Raw genomic sequence first — 15,420 nt, forward strand, 5'->3', positions numbered from 1 at the left:
TGCTAGCGTAATATATAAGATTAATTAAGTTAAAACATTTAGAATCTGTGAGCGCTTCATTTGAAAGTTAACATTCACATTCACGAATATTGGAAATAATCATTCATCCTCGCGAATGTACAAAATTCAACATTCGTCACATCACTAATACCTATGTACTGTCATATTTCTAAAGTCATAAAAGTGAATTTTCGACATATTTTGATGTAATACCTAATTATTATTATGACATAACAATAGTGTTGAAAGATACAAATAAGTAAATTGATTCAATTGGTAAAAGACATTTAATACGTGTTTTAAATAATTAATATTTTTGATTACATTTTAATATTCATAAATGAAAGAGTTCAAATTGTAGGTGGTCACATTTTTTGACATCCATATAAAAGTATATCTATAATGACTGTTGTTTTAAATCGAAATTACCTAAACACGTACAAGTTACAAAATTTAGAAAATCCCAAGCGAAATTTTCGAATACGGAACCCTAATCTACTTCTTGAAACATACATAAGAACACTCTCCATTAAATTATCTTTTCCCATAAATTTTAGTTCGGGGATTAATAGATATTAGTTTTTTGGTTCACAGACGGCTCCAAAACCGCAGAGGGTGTTGGCGCGGGGTTTTGCGGCCCAAGAAGGGCTAATGACACATCCATCAAGTTGGACAGTTACAATACTGTATTCCAGGCGGAGCTGGTAGCCATCATGAGATGTGCTGACTACCCCCAATTGGCCAACTTGAGGGATGATGTGATTAGCATCTGCACAGACAGTCAAGCAGCACTCAAAGCGCTATCAAACTGTACAGTGTCATCGCAACTCGTCAAGGAGACTAGAAACAGTCTAAACAACTTGGCGAGGAACAATAAAGTCAATATTACCTGGATCCCCGGACACTCTGGCTGGAACGGTAATGAGAGAGCAGACAAGCTGGCCAAACTGGGAACCACCATGGCTCCCACTCAAGAAAAGCTTGCGAGGATGCCATACCAAGAAGGTCTTAACAGATTAGAAGATAATCTGAAAAACCAACAATTAAAGGCATGGACCAGCTACGAGGGAGGGCGAATCGCCAAAAGCCTGTTGGGTGAAGGAAGCTCGCTCGGTAACAGAGCCGAGGAGATCTTGAAACTAAACAGAGCTGATATTAGAATCATCGTAGAATTACTCACAGGGCAGGATAACCTGAACAAGTTCCAACATCAGATCGGAAAAAGACAATCTCCTGCGTGTGACAGATGCGGAATTTCAGAAGAAACATCGATCCATTTTCTCTGTTACTGCCCGGCGCTCACACAGCAGCGAAAGAAATGGTTTGGTCCGGCCATAGTCGAACCAGAAGAAATTAGGAAACTCAGCGCTAGGCAGATCCTGGGCTTCAGTACATCAGTTGGTTATAATAGCCACTGAAATGCGTAGCGGGGATAGAGTACAAGGGTCTATTTGGCTAAGTGCTCTGAACCATTGCTTCGAGGCCCGATGCTCGATAATAATAGTAAACGATATGATATTGTCTTAATTGAAAAGCAATGTTAATTAAAAATATGAGATTACAAGCAAAAATAATTTTTTAAAAATAGTTTAGATAAGTCCAAATTTATCGTATAGTAAAGTTTCGATCATACTTTACCATGTAAATTTTTGTGAAAAAATTTTCATGTTCTTTCCAGCAACCCAGAAGGACTTTTGTTTCACTATACCCGCTTTTCCTTTATGTACGCACCTGTAAGTTATTTTATTCAACTGTGATAACATTTTACATTTACAAGGCAACTTGATCTTATCATAATATGATTTTATCGTCAATTATGATTACATAATATCGTGATATATTAGTATCATAATGCCATGTAAATAAGGAATGGAAGTAATGAGTAAAAAAGCTAATAGTATCTATTTTATTGAAAGAAAAAGTTTTATTTTCAAATGGAACGTTGTTAGAAACAAAATCGAAATGTCCGCAAAGACAACTTTCACTCAATTTATTGCGTCATTCCGTCACTTTGCCCCCTAATTTTAAAACAATAATATAGAAAAGCTATTCTACATCTCAAATATAAGAATATTTTTACTGATTAAATGTAGACAAACTGTACATGAAAATTGATGAAGGTAGACGAAAAATAAGGATTAAATTTTTCGTGGTTTTCGAAATGTCGAAAGCAAAATAATTAACAAAATAAATTTTAAGTAATTATTGACTAAATGGCAGCATACAAAAAAACAATTCAAAATTTTTCAATAAACCAGCATTAAAGTGATCTAATATATCGAAATAAATTATTCCTTCAATTAGTGCCTGGGGAAAACATCTAAGAAGATTGTGTAAAAATTTGAAACTAATTGGACTAGCCTTTTCGAAGAAATTTTGCTCTCCGACTTTGAAAACGTTTAAATTTCAAAAGTTTACACTCAGTTATAACTTTTTTGTTTTGATGCGTTTATATTCGAGAACATTTAATGCATCAATTTGAAATTTTCAGAAAAAATATACTCAAATATATTCCGATAATGCAAAAACACGGATTCTTTGAAAATTCTAACTGAATATAACCCCTTAATACTTTTGCAGAGGTCAGTTTTAAACTTTAAACAAGCGAAACTTATATTAATATCCATTATACTAATCAATCACTCCACAGACTCAAATTTTTTATATAACAAGTGAAAACAAACAATTGACTGAGTTAATTGTTGATATACCATGCATAGTCAGTGTTGATTTCTTTATCACATTACACATACAAACATTTGACACATACATAACTGATAATCAAATATAGTACATATTATAAAATTTCCGCCTAATTGGCGCCCTCACGGGTAAACAATGATGTTTACGAAAAAATGTTTCAAACAAAAGTTATTTAATTTTTGATAAGGAACATATTTTACATTTAAACTTTTGTTCTATCTCTAACAATTTACAAGATGGGTCCTACGGATCCAAGACCCAATTGACCTATGATGCTCATTTACGAACTTGACCTCACTTTTTACGTCCCGAGTACGCTGTAAAAATTTCAGCGTGATATCTTTTTTTGTTTTTGAGTTATCGTGTCCACAGACGGACGGACAACCGGAAATGGACTAATTAGGTAATTTTATGAACACCTATGACAAAATTTTTTTCCTAGCATCATTATTTTTAAGCGTTACAAACTTGGGACTAAACTTAATATATTATGTATATTTCATATATGCATGGTATAATATAGAGGTATAATGAAGAGTTTAACTTCTATGTTTTTATAAGTGAACACGTTGTACCATGTATTTCTTAAACACGTTGTATCATGTATTTCTTCTTTGATATATTTCTTAAAAATTAATATTACCATAAACTAACTCATTGTGTAACGACCGTGGGGCGGTAGCGAAGAAGCACGTTCAAAGGCTACTACTACTTATTACACATTGTTTTTTCATAACCTTGAAATACTCAAATTTATTTAAAATATTTATTTTGAAAAAAATATACATTACTTATGCAAGTACTCCAATAATGGCGCCATTCGGACAGTACAGTGATTACCATAAAAGTAATTCTAAGTTCTTCGAAATCTTTCGATCCTATGTACCATAAATAACATGGGGCTTCATTATCATTTTTATACCATGTATATATGAAATATGCATAGTATATTAAGTTTAGTCCCAAGTTTGTAACGCTTAAAAATATTGATGCTACGAAAAAAAAATTTTGCCATAGGTGTTCATAAAATCACCTAATTAGTCCATTTCCGGTTGCCCGTCCGTCCGTCCCTCTGTGAGCATGATTACTCAAAAACGAAAAAAGATATCGAGCTGAAATTTTTACAGCGCACTTAGGACGTAAAAAGTGAGGTCGAGTTCGTAAATGAGCAACATAGGCTAATTGGGTCTTGGGTTCGTAGGTCCCATCTTGTAAACCATTAGAGATAGAACAAAAGTTTAAAAGTAAAAAAATGTTTCTTATAAAAAAATAAACAACTTTTGTTTGAAAATTTTTTTGTAAACATCACTGTTTACTCACGAGGGCACACATTAGTTGCAAATTTTATAGTATGTACTTTATGCACTTTGATTCTAAAACATACGTTTATACATTTGTATGAAAAAAAACCTAAATCTTTTGACTAACTGCTTTATTATTTTCTACTTTGCTATTAGTTTCGTTTGATGAAACCTAAAATCATAGATAATGAAATCAAGAAAATGATCAAGAAAAATAATCAATAATTAAATTTAAAATAATAATAATGCTTTTATTTGAACATAAAAGTGTAATTTTAACATAAAACAACAAATATAATTAATTAAACAAGTACTGGAGCAGCGGCATATGGAGCATAAGCATAAGGTGCAGCATAATATGGTGAATAAGCTGGAGCAACTGCATACGGAGCGGCAGCAGCTACAAGTGGTGCAGCTAAACCATTATAGTTCCTAGCAATCACTTGAGAACTGGTTGCTGTTACATAGGCAGCTGGTGCTGCAGCAACTAATGGTGCTGCTACTGGTGCTGCTACAACTGGTGCTAAAACTCCTGGTTTAGCTTCTGGTTTTGGTGCACATGATACACAAGCAACAATGGCGAATACAACAATAGCCTATAAAATAAAGACAATAAATATGATTAATATAATATGACCTAAATATAATTTTAGGTAATAATTTAATTCACTTACAACTGATTTGAACATTTTGAATTTGTTTTGTTTTGATTAACAATTAATTAAAAACTTGTATTTGATTGTTTGATTCAAACTGATGACAATTCAATACAATTTCAATCTATTTATACAACTGCTGATGACTTTGTCTTCATTGATTGACAATACCAACCACCAAATTAAATTTGGCAATACTTTGATAGTATTAGTATGATCACAATATGCCTTATAGAACAATTATTACTACTATATTGCAAATTATAATCATAGTATTACTTATTGTTGTTGTTTACTTAAATTATGCATACGATATTTACATCATGGTCTATTCGATTATTTTTGATGTAATATGCTACATGTAGGCGTAAACTAAATATTGACAAATATCTTGTCTAGTAATCTTAATTAAAGAGAATTGAAAAAAATACACTCGAACCAGGACTCGAACCCGGACTTCTTGGATTTCCGGAGAACTTGGGAAAATTAGACAAAAATTATTAAAAAAGAGTAAAATGTTTCGTTATATATCATAGTTTTTGAAATATTAATACCTAAAGATTTGGAGAAAATCACTTATTATAGAAAAAATAACACACAAATGCATGCAAATTCATCACTTTAAATGTATTTTAAAAAAACAGGTGCTACTTGTTATAATTTTCTTTATTGGAAAACATTTGTGATGCCTTTAACTAATGAATATTAGTTTTCGAAATTAAGTTTAAGAGAATTACCCTTATTACATAATAAAACACACCTTTGCAAAAACTTCAATAAAGGATTTAACATGTTAAAAACGCAAACTTTAATAGCTCAATCCTAAAAATTTAGCACCTAAAGGGGTATTGAAAATGTCAAGGACAATATAGCACCTTCGCTTGTGTCCATGATTTTGACCTACATTTATCGAAAAACTTTACACGTATTTTATATCGATTAAATGCAATAATGACATATTTTTAAGTCGCTATTCCTCAAAAATCTAATGTTTTTCGAAGAAATGTTTAAAACAAAACTTGTAAATTTTTCTCAAAGGATTTTAAAAGGATGCCATTACTTCTCATCAAGTGTACCTAGAAAAAACTGATACCATTTTCCTAAATGCATACTTTTTACTCGTAGTGTCTGCTTGCTGAAAAAACTTTGGATCGATTTTTAAATTCAAAAAAATTTAAACAATGAAAGGGAATATAATAAAAAATTGGTTTTTATGGGTTATTTTTTTTATAAATGAAATGTTTCGTTAACATTCCGTCTAAAGATTCTTCGATTGGTTTTTTAACATACTAATAACATTGATTTTATTTGTAATCATAGGCTGTAATTACAAGTGTGAACGATATGTAAGTATTGCCAAATTTAATTTGGTGGTTGGTATAGTCAATCAATGAAGACAAAGTCATCACCAGTTGTATAAATAGATTGAAATTGTATTGAATTGTCATCAGTTTGAATCAAACAATCAAATACAAGTTTTTAACTAATTGTTAATCAAAACAAAACAAATTCAAAATGTTCAAATCAGTTGTAAGTGAATTCAATTATTACCTAAAATTATATTTAGGTCATATTATATTTATATTCTTTATTTTATAGGCTATTGTTGTATTCGCCATTGTTGCTTGTGTATCATGTGCACCAAAACCAGAAGCTAAACCAGGAGTTTTAGCACCAGTTGTAGCAGCACCAGTAGCAGCACCATTAGTTGCTGCAGCACCAGCTGCCTATGTAACAGCAACCAGTTCTCAAGTGATTGCTAGGAATTATAATGGTTTAGCTGCACCACTTGTAGCTGCTGCCGCTCCATATGCCGTTGCACCAGCCTATGCACCATATTATGCTGCACCTTATGCTTATGCTCCATATGCCGCTGCTCCAGTACTTGTTTAATTAACAAATATATTGTTGTTTTATGTTAAAATTCCACTTTTATGTTCAAATAAAAGCATTATTATTATTTTAAAATTAGTTATTGATTATTTTTTCTTAATTTTCAATTTTATAGAACCAAGGGTCGTTGTAAGGATATTCCTAGAAATTCATTTAATTCTATAGTGTCTAAAGTTTATACTAATAAATAAGTTTATCGGTTGACTAAAACCCTGGAACGACTAGAAATTTTTAAGAAAAATAATTTGCAAAGAGGTATTTAAAAAATAAATTTAAAAAATCAAAAAACCCGACTGAGTAAAAAGTAAATCAAACTTCATAAAAAATGAACTGAAAAGCAAAAAACAAGTTAAACAGTTTAAATTGCGACTTTAACAGTCGGGACCCATTATTAGGAAGATTTAAAACGGCATAGACTTTAATGGGTCCCGACTGTTAAAGTCACAATGTAAACTTTTGGACTTGTTTTTTTAACGAAAATTTATTGTTTTTTGCCACTGGTACAGAGTAGCCATGCGTCGAGTTAGTATTATATATTAGCAGTTTTTTAGTTTTTTTTTACCGTTTACTCTATTATAAACTTTCAAAATCAATCAGGCTGTATTGAATTTTATAGTTAGTATGAGTTTGAACGATTTCAAGCCCTTCTGAGAACTAAAACCATTTATAGTTTCTAAAACTCAATTAAAGACATAATCACAAGTTATTTTTTACGTATGAAAGACGCAACCCTTTCCTTTGCATCAAAGGTACAATGGCCTGATACCGTACCTGCTACTAATATGTTTATTTATAATAAGCAATGAAATTTGATGACATCATATTATGCGTCAGTAATTAAAATATAAATCTCAAATGTAATTAGTTGTATAATATTACTAGCTGTGAACTACCCGCTTTGCTGGGCAACATCCCCACTTGCACCCCTCCCTCCACATTTTCTTGCGTGGGATAACAGTTTTGTAATGTACACGTCATGCTCTTTTATTTGATACCCCACTTAGGTATATTTGTAAATATTCGATAATTCCTTCCCACTTTCTCGCTACACCTTTCTACCCTCCGAAGGTTAAAAGTAGATAAAAACAATAGATCTTTGAAGCTGGTTGTATATCGTGTCAATATTTGAGCTTAATCGATGCACAACTTTTTTAGTTTTTGAAGCATATCCCTTTCAACCTTTATTTCAACCCCTTACTCTACTATAATGTGAATGTATTATACATAAAAACCTTCCTCTTGAATCACTCTATCTATTAAAAAAAACCGCATCAAAATCCGTTGCGTAGTTTCAAAGATTTAAGCGTACAAAGGGACATAGGAGCATAGGGACAGAAAAAGCGACTTTGTTTTATAATATGTAGTGATGATATACTTATATAGATAAAATAGATGATATACAATATACTTTTTCCTTTGATAAAATCCATCAAATAAATTACATACATGTAGGAATACAGGAAGGTTCAATGAACTCTGTTCAATCCTAATTAGTTTCTATATTTTCTTTAAGCAACTCAACACATAAACAACCATGACAGCACCTTTTTTTTGGGTTAATTTTCGTTATAACTTTTCATGTATAAATAACAGCTTAATGAATAAACATAAAGAAAATGGTTATACCCTGTATCTATGTAATATATCAAGGTATACTAAGTTTAGTCCCAAGTTTTAAACGCTTAAAAATATTGATGTTACGAACAAAATTTTGGTATAGGTGTTGTGTACAAAATTTTGGTGTCCATTATTTCCTAAACTATAAAAGACAGGAAATTGAAAATTTGATTGAAATTTTAACTAGTAATCTTGTGAAATATTCTCGAGAAACGAAAAAAAAACCAGAAAATACCGTCGAAAACCAAATAAACCATAATAGTTATAATAATAAACAAATGAAAACAAATAATTGATTGAGTTAATTGTTGAAATACCATGTAAAGAAAATGTTAAATATCAGTGCTTGCATTATTTTTAACAAGCTTTTATTAGCTTCATAGGTATGTTAGTATGTTAGCATGTAACGGGATCTTTGAACATGATTTTGACCCTCTTCAAGACGTCGTATTAACTCGAAATTGTCAAGGACCGACGACAAAACAATAATTTAATAAGTTTACTTGATTATCCTGATCACGATTTTCAGGATTAACGATTTCCTTATTTTAAAATATATACATTTATATTAAATATATTATACTAAATTTTTTATAAATAAATAAGAATAGTCTAAAAAAACTTACAAACACAAAATTAATAATAGTTTCAAAAAACTAAAAAACACGTTTTTGTAACTAGCTGAACTAAAAGGTAGAAAATAATTTCTTTAAATTCAAAAAAATCATTTTTCTGTGGTTCTCTTTTTAAGATATTTTATAAAGACTTTACTTTTACCAATGTCTGTCTATAAAATTACAATCATTGAAATTTAGCACCCCAAGCTTTTTTAAGATAATATGATTTTAATGAATTTAAAGAAATTATTTTCTACCATTTAGGTCAGCTAGTTACAAAAGCGTGTTTTTTAGTTTTTTTAAACTATTATTTATTTTTATAAATTAGAAGAGTTTAGAAAAATAATGCAAGTAATCATATTCAACACTTTCTATACGGTATATTTCAACAATTAACTCAATCAATTGTTCTTTTTTTCCATTTTGGATTTTATTATTGATAATATGTTTAAGGATTACCGCAGATTATCATGAAGAGACAATCAATCAAATTGTTGACAAAAATATATAAAATTACTAGCGGCCCCGACGGACGTGGTACCGTAAAAACGTAACTCCAATTCATGAATACCTATACTACGTTTAGCCTGTCCGCTAAACCCATCCCGCTAAACCCCAATTTAACTCCTATTTATTGGACTGGCCTGACCTTCGACCTTTGGCCTGACCTTTGATTGTATAGCTCGCTGCGCTCGCATATGGCTCTAATAAGTGCCTATTGACAATACGTGAATACTATTAAAAATACATAGTACACATAGTATACATAATATGATATGATTTATATGCGCTCCCACCATTTAATGAAATTTCATTTTTTTGGTACGTAGCCCTCAAAAACAGTTGTAGTGGACCGAATGGTAAATCTAAACCATTCTCCAATCCCCTTGAACTCACACAAAAAATTTCCTCGAAATCGGTCCAGCCGTCTAGGAGGAGTTCAGTCACATACACACACACACAAGAAATATATATATTAAGATTTCTTTTACAAAAAATGTCATAGAAACGCCATGTTGAAAGTACATAGAAAGGTTGAGCCTGTTAATAATCACTCTTGAAAAAACGTGCTGTCCTGTGGAAATTGAAAAATAACAAGCCATGGTAGGTAGATCTTCCGCTTAGAAGTAATATTTGTAAGGAGGGAGTTTAATGTATTCATTGAAAAATTATAGGAAAATTTAGTTTAGTTTTAGTCCGATATTACCATATTTTATATACTTATAAAATACATACAGTGTATTCATTTCAAAAGTATCCACCTTTATTAACCTTTGACTTGATGTGTGATTATTGTTTTGAGTGAAAACACGTCGATTTAGATATCGACGGGGAAGTTCAAAATTGGTACCAGTAAAATTCCAGGTTTCAATTTGAAATTGCACCTCCTACCTTGTAATACCTCATTTGAAAGGGTATTGTCTCTCCAGCCATGATAAAAAAATGAAATCAATCGATTAGTTCTTCAGATATACTGCTCAGAAGATGGAATTCAAACCTTCTATCTTCTGTGTAATTTATCTTAAGAACCAATCTATCAATTTCATTTTTTTTACATGATTGAAGAGAGAATTGTATGTCGTTTCGAATGAGATATCACAAGGGAAGGGTTGTCATTAGAAATTTCAAAGTTGCAATTTGAAATTTCAAAGTCTTATTAAGTTTCAAGAGTTATTAAGGTTGTATACCTTTCAAATGAACGCACTGTATAAAACTCTGTTTTGCTAAAAGAAGATTGACAATCAATGTTTGAACGCTTAAAAATTCTTCGTTTTTGAATCCATTTTGATTTCACTTTTAAATTTTGTCATGGTATCAAGTCTAGTTTTACATTTTTATGCGTAATATCTCAAATTCAACATCAGTCAACTACCGTATTGTATTTTTAATAGTTTATTTCGAATTTGTTAAGTTTACGCAGCTTCTGTGGGTGTGAACAAATTTTTTAAATTATAATTAGTTGAAATGCATTTAAATCACGTTTAAATATTTTCACCTTTCTTTACAACTGTAATACTTGAAAATATATATTAAAAACTGCACATGTTTATCATTTTAAATATAATTTCGTCAAATTCACTTTTATTTTTTATATTTGTAATACTCAAAATAAATCTTTCCTTATTTAGAATTCAAAAGTGTTATCATAATATGTTTACATTATTGAATGTACAAAGATGAAATGTCTCCTGTCTTCTGTTTTATGTCTACACTTCTTTAGAAAAATATTAAAACTATTTTTTATAATAGTTTAAGTCTTTATCTATAGTATAGCAAAGTTTCGATCATACTTTACCGTGTAAATTTTTGTGGAAAAATTATTCAAAAATGTTAACATTTGTTGACAGTCTAACGAGTAAGTAAGACCCTACCAGCTTTTCTTGAAATATATTACCAGTTCTCGATTAAATGAAGTGAAAAAAAATTGAAAATTAGAAATATTTAGGTTTCTGTTTTTACACTAAAATATATATGTTACTGTGAAATTTATTGAGAAATAAATAATAAACTGAAAAAAAATACTAGTAGGAAAATTTGTTCTCTACGGAAGCAAGTAAATACTTTGATTTAAGACAATATTTTCTTGCTATACTTTAAGGAATAAATTTTAATTTTTAATTGGTTAATTTCGCTGCTAATATTTATTTAAAAAAAATGCACAGTTTAACTTCCAGCTAGTGAAAGGACTACCTTAATTAAATTCACTTTCAATTTTACCATAACAATTCTCCTATTCTTTCAATTGTCCCATTTCAAAGTTAAAGAAGCTATTTTTAATTTTTTTAATTTTCAGTTTACAACTTTTGATTATACCGTTCGTCTTTCAACGAGTTGCTTCTTGCAGGTGTAACAAAATTTTTGGCTCTTTCTTCGTGGCGGTAAGTGGTAAATTTTAACAAAATAAAATGATTCATATTAATGGAGAAAGGGGGTGAAAATAGAAAACTAATTGATATAAATATCAGTATGTTTAATAATTTTAATCAGTTCAATTTTTTATTTTGTGTATTCATACTTATTGTAAATCAAATAATGGTGAGATTTGTTTTATAATTTTAATTGTGTATAAGCTCTTTGTGTTTCATATATCTTTGTGTCTAGCTAACAAAGCGAAACTGCTATAATTCTTTATTACACGTCAGAGTTTTGATAAAACCTGGTGGAAAGTGTTGTTCTTTAAAGTTTCAGCAAAAAATTCTATCTAGTGTGATTCTTCACATTATTGTTTTTTAAACGATTTTCTAGAATAAAATTGGCTGAGATGTAGCTGACACAAATTTGTCCTGCCTTTTTTATATGTGCCAAATCCGTTAGGTTATCGAAAAAATGTTTCGAACAAAAGTTGCCAATCAAAAAAAATTTATTGGTTTTAAAGGAAATTTTTTTTTTTAAAAACTGAATTAAAAATGATACGCGAAATTTGTGATAGCAGTTGCTTCGAGGCGAACCTTTCTTGGACCTGTGATGTAAAATTTTATTAATTTTTGAATGCCTAAAATAGTTCTCTAAAGTTACGTACTTATGTATTATACCTTTTGTAAGAAAGTGAAAAGAAATTGTTATTTTAAAAGCATTTATCATTCAAATTTTATGCTAAAAATTGGTATAATTTACGAAAAAATTGTGAAAATCTAATTGTTTTAGATTTAAAATGAAAATAGGCCCTTACGTCGAATAGTGAAATATCGAATATCGGGGAAAACGAGATACTAATGAAATTCAAAATGGAGAAACTTCGTTCAAAGAAGGAAAAAATAAGAAAGTTGTTGCTATTAAACGTCTAAATTTATTTCTAGGATAAGTGTTTTTTTCCACCATTGAATAAAAATATTTGCCATAATTAGAGGAACAAAGAAAATTCTTTTTATCGCCAAATAATCCTATACACATTTCACAAAAAAAAAGAAGGATTACATCAGGTCTCATTAAGTCTCAGATTAAGTCTGTCGATTTTCTGCTTCACTAGCTATACTAATAGTGTCTGTGTTGCCAAAAAGTAAAGGACATCCTCTGATCTTCAAACTTGAGCCATGAGGCAAATTTGGTATTAACCTTTTTCCTTTTAAATAAACCCACAATTTTCTTTGGGAAAATAACTTAAATAAAAACATTAAAATAACAAAAATCGATTACAAAGCTTTGAACAAAAATGTGCTTATATTTAATAAATTAGGCTAAATTTGTATTAACACAGAATCTTCCCTCCCACTATTTAAAAACTGTCCAACGTATAAAACAAATTTTCAGACAAAATTTGTAGAGACTTTTATCCTCCACAACTTTTATAATAAATGCTAACACGATTGAAGATAAAGGAAACGAGATATTCTCAAAAAACTGATTTACGCAATCTTTGACCATGAATAAACGACGGTCACACATCTATATGAGACTTTTGAGACAACATTTGTGCTATCAAAATAAACGTTAGTAAAAAAATTTTTTTTTTCGTTAAATTCCGAGGTTGACCACTTCCTTTACTAAGATGATGGAGTTATTACATTCAAAATTGAATTTATTTATTTCATTTACAGGCAATCAAAACGGTTATCATCACATTTTCCATCATTATTGCATTCAGTGGTGATGTATTTGCTGGAGAAGTAGCTGCTCCTCTTGCTGCTGCCGCACCTGCACCAGCTGCTGTCGGCTATGCTAACACAATACCTTACAATGTTCCACCATTTGCTGGAAGAACTGATGTGTTTATAAGAGGATTATCTGCAGCTCCTGCACCTTTAGTAGCAGCACCAGCGGCACATCCAGCACCATTTGCAGCAGCACCATTAGCCGCTGCACCGGGATTATTTTCAGCAGGATTATATGGACCTAGTTCTGCACTTCCATACGCTGGCGCACCTGCATACCTAAGTGGTGGCCCAGGATTATTTGGAGCGGCTTCACCATATGCAGGATTTTTTACTCCAGGTTTATATAGTGGATTAGCTTCAGCATTAGCTTATAATGGTGCTTTAAGTCCTTATGCTGCAGCTCCTATACCTGGAACACCCTTTATTAAAAAGTAGTATGCTTTGGTTTAAGTAGTTATATTTATATAATTGTTGTTATTATAATTGTTTTCTAATTATTGAAATAAAATACTCTTAAATAATTTTATTTGCGTTTTAATCAATTTCTTGTTTAAATACCAGAGGAGACATCGAATTATCCGGACTGAAATATTTCGATTAAAATAAAAATATTCTATCTACAAAGTGAAAGGTTGTAGGGAGAAACATTATTCATTCTAATTAGGTTAAGGTGTCTGAGTCCCATAATTAAAAAGCAAAAATGGAGAATTTTTTCTCGAAGGCGATGGCTCATACAAAAAAAAATTTTTTTATATTGTTTTCCTCTGGCATGTGGATATACAGGACCATTTGAATATATTATGGCTAGTAAGTCCATTTGTAGTTAACCAAACAAAAAAATAGCTTGAACAAAAGTTACAGAGTTTGATGAAGAACATGAAGATGAAGAACAATTTTGATACAAAAAAACAATTTTGGGCAAAACTTCGAGATGAAAGTAATAGCTTTCAAGCTGTTCAAATAGGAGGACAATATCTAAAAATAAAAATCAATTATTTAAAAATCTATTTTCAGTAATAGATTTGTAGATGGATGTAACATATTGATTGACAACTAAAAATTAACGAATTTAAATTAAATTTAACGCTATATTTCTCTCAAGTGTTGGATGCATGTGAAAATTAATTGGTTTATATGACTCTGACTCTGACAATATATTTATAGATACAATATTATGAAACTATACCCACTCTAAATATAATTAGTAGGTATACCTATATGTCTGTCTATATCAGTAGGAATATGTTTACACCCTTGGGGAAATATTTGATTCTATAGTTTATATAGTTATTATATATAAACTATAATAGTCATATAATCTATTTATAACTAAACTAATATAAAATTGTCCACAAATAAATTAATTCTTTACAAGATTCGTAATGCTGGTGTTGCATAAGCGAAGCAAATTCCCTTTTCAATTCCAAAGTTCAAATAATTCATGTTCAATTCCAAAAAGTTATCTGGTTAATGGTAATTTTTTTATGCGTTTCACTTCTCCTTTTAACTCTTTTTTTTGCTTAAACTTTTCCAACTAAAGAATTTTTTGCTAACAAATATGAAATTTCACTTTGTTCTGACAAAAATTGTTGTATATGGTGCCCGGACACGGGCGTATCAGAATAAATGCCCGACGCTTCCCTTTGGACCTACAAGCATTAGAATGTATTTAAAGTTTTGCTCTACATATACTATACTTGAATATCAGTTATGTATGTGTTATGTGATAAAGAAATCAACACTGACTATGCATGGTATTTCAACAATTAACTCAGTCAATTGTTTGTTTTCACTTGTTCGTTCATAAACTTCATGTTGTTCGTATAAACTTATAAGTTAACTTAGTATAACATAAATATATCTAAGAATAGTAATAAACAGACTTTCATTCTGGATACTGTTGTCGAAATTCCAAGCTTAGCCAAATTTCTTTTCGGTTTATTAATTTCCCATTTCCCTTTTTATTTTTTCTTATGCTTTAGCAAATTCATGTAAAATATTATTCATTGAATTACATTCAACTAAACAGCAATGTCTGTTT

The 15,420-nt window shown here is 30.3% G+C and overlaps 3 protein-coding genes across 7 annotated transcripts; 2 read left to right on the forward strand and 1 right to left on the reverse strand.

Moving 5' to 3' along the window:
- Positions 1-4,263: 4,263 nt before the first annotated feature.
- LOC123298462 (cuticle protein 19.8-like) lies at positions 4,264-4,706 on the reverse strand. Of its 3 annotated transcripts, XM_044880467.1 has the most exons (3): positions 4,679-4,702; positions 4,456-4,600; positions 4,264-4,404 (listed from the first exon to the last, which is right to left on the reverse strand). In XM_044880467.1, the coding sequence occupies exons 1-3, from the start codon at positions 4,691-4,693 to the stop codon at positions 4,307-4,309; spliced, it is 258 nt and encodes an 85-aa protein (XP_044736402.1). In that variant the 5' UTR covers positions 4,694-4,702; the 3' UTR covers positions 4,264-4,306. The 3 variants fall into 3 exon arrangements, with proteins under 3 accessions (XP_044736402.1, XP_044736401.1, XP_044736400.1); XM_044880466.1 differs by having other exon boundaries at positions 4,270-4,600; positions 4,682-4,706; XM_044880465.1 differs by having other exon boundaries at positions 4,270-4,600.
- A 1,394-nt stretch (positions 4,707-6,100) lies between these two features.
- LOC123298356 (cuticle protein 19.8-like) lies at positions 6,101-6,601 on the forward strand. Of its 3 annotated transcripts, XM_044880340.1 has the most exons (3): positions 6,101-6,190; positions 6,260-6,404; positions 6,456-6,601. In XM_044880340.1, the coding sequence occupies exons 1-3, from the start codon at positions 6,176-6,178 to the stop codon at positions 6,551-6,553; spliced, it is 258 nt and encodes an 85-aa protein (XP_044736275.1). In that variant the 5' UTR covers positions 6,101-6,175; the 3' UTR covers positions 6,554-6,601. The 3 variants fall into 3 exon arrangements, with proteins under 3 accessions (XP_044736275.1, XP_044736273.1, XP_044736272.1); XM_044880338.1 differs by having other exon boundaries at positions 6,101-6,187; positions 6,260-6,601; XM_044880337.1 differs by having other exon boundaries at positions 6,102-6,190; positions 6,260-6,600.
- A 5,187-nt stretch (positions 6,602-11,788) lies between these two features.
- LOC123297683 (cuticle protein 19.8-like) lies at positions 11,789-13,814 on the forward strand. Its single transcript, XM_044879433.1, has 2 exons — positions 11,789-11,823; positions 13,323-13,814. Exons 1-2 carry the CDS (start codon positions 11,821-11,823, stop codon positions 13,812-13,814), a joined length of 495 nt encoding a protein of 164 aa, XP_044735368.1. The 5' UTR covers positions 11,789-11,820.
- Positions 13,815-15,420: the final 1,606 nt, after the last annotated feature.

The sequence above is a fragment of the Chrysoperla carnea genome, chromosome 4 (genome assembly GCF_905475395.1).
Source record: "Chrysoperla carnea chromosome 4, inChrCarn1.1, whole genome shotgun sequence".
Lineage (NCBI taxonomy): Eukaryota > Metazoa > Arthropoda > Insecta > Neuroptera > Chrysopidae > Chrysoperla > Chrysoperla carnea.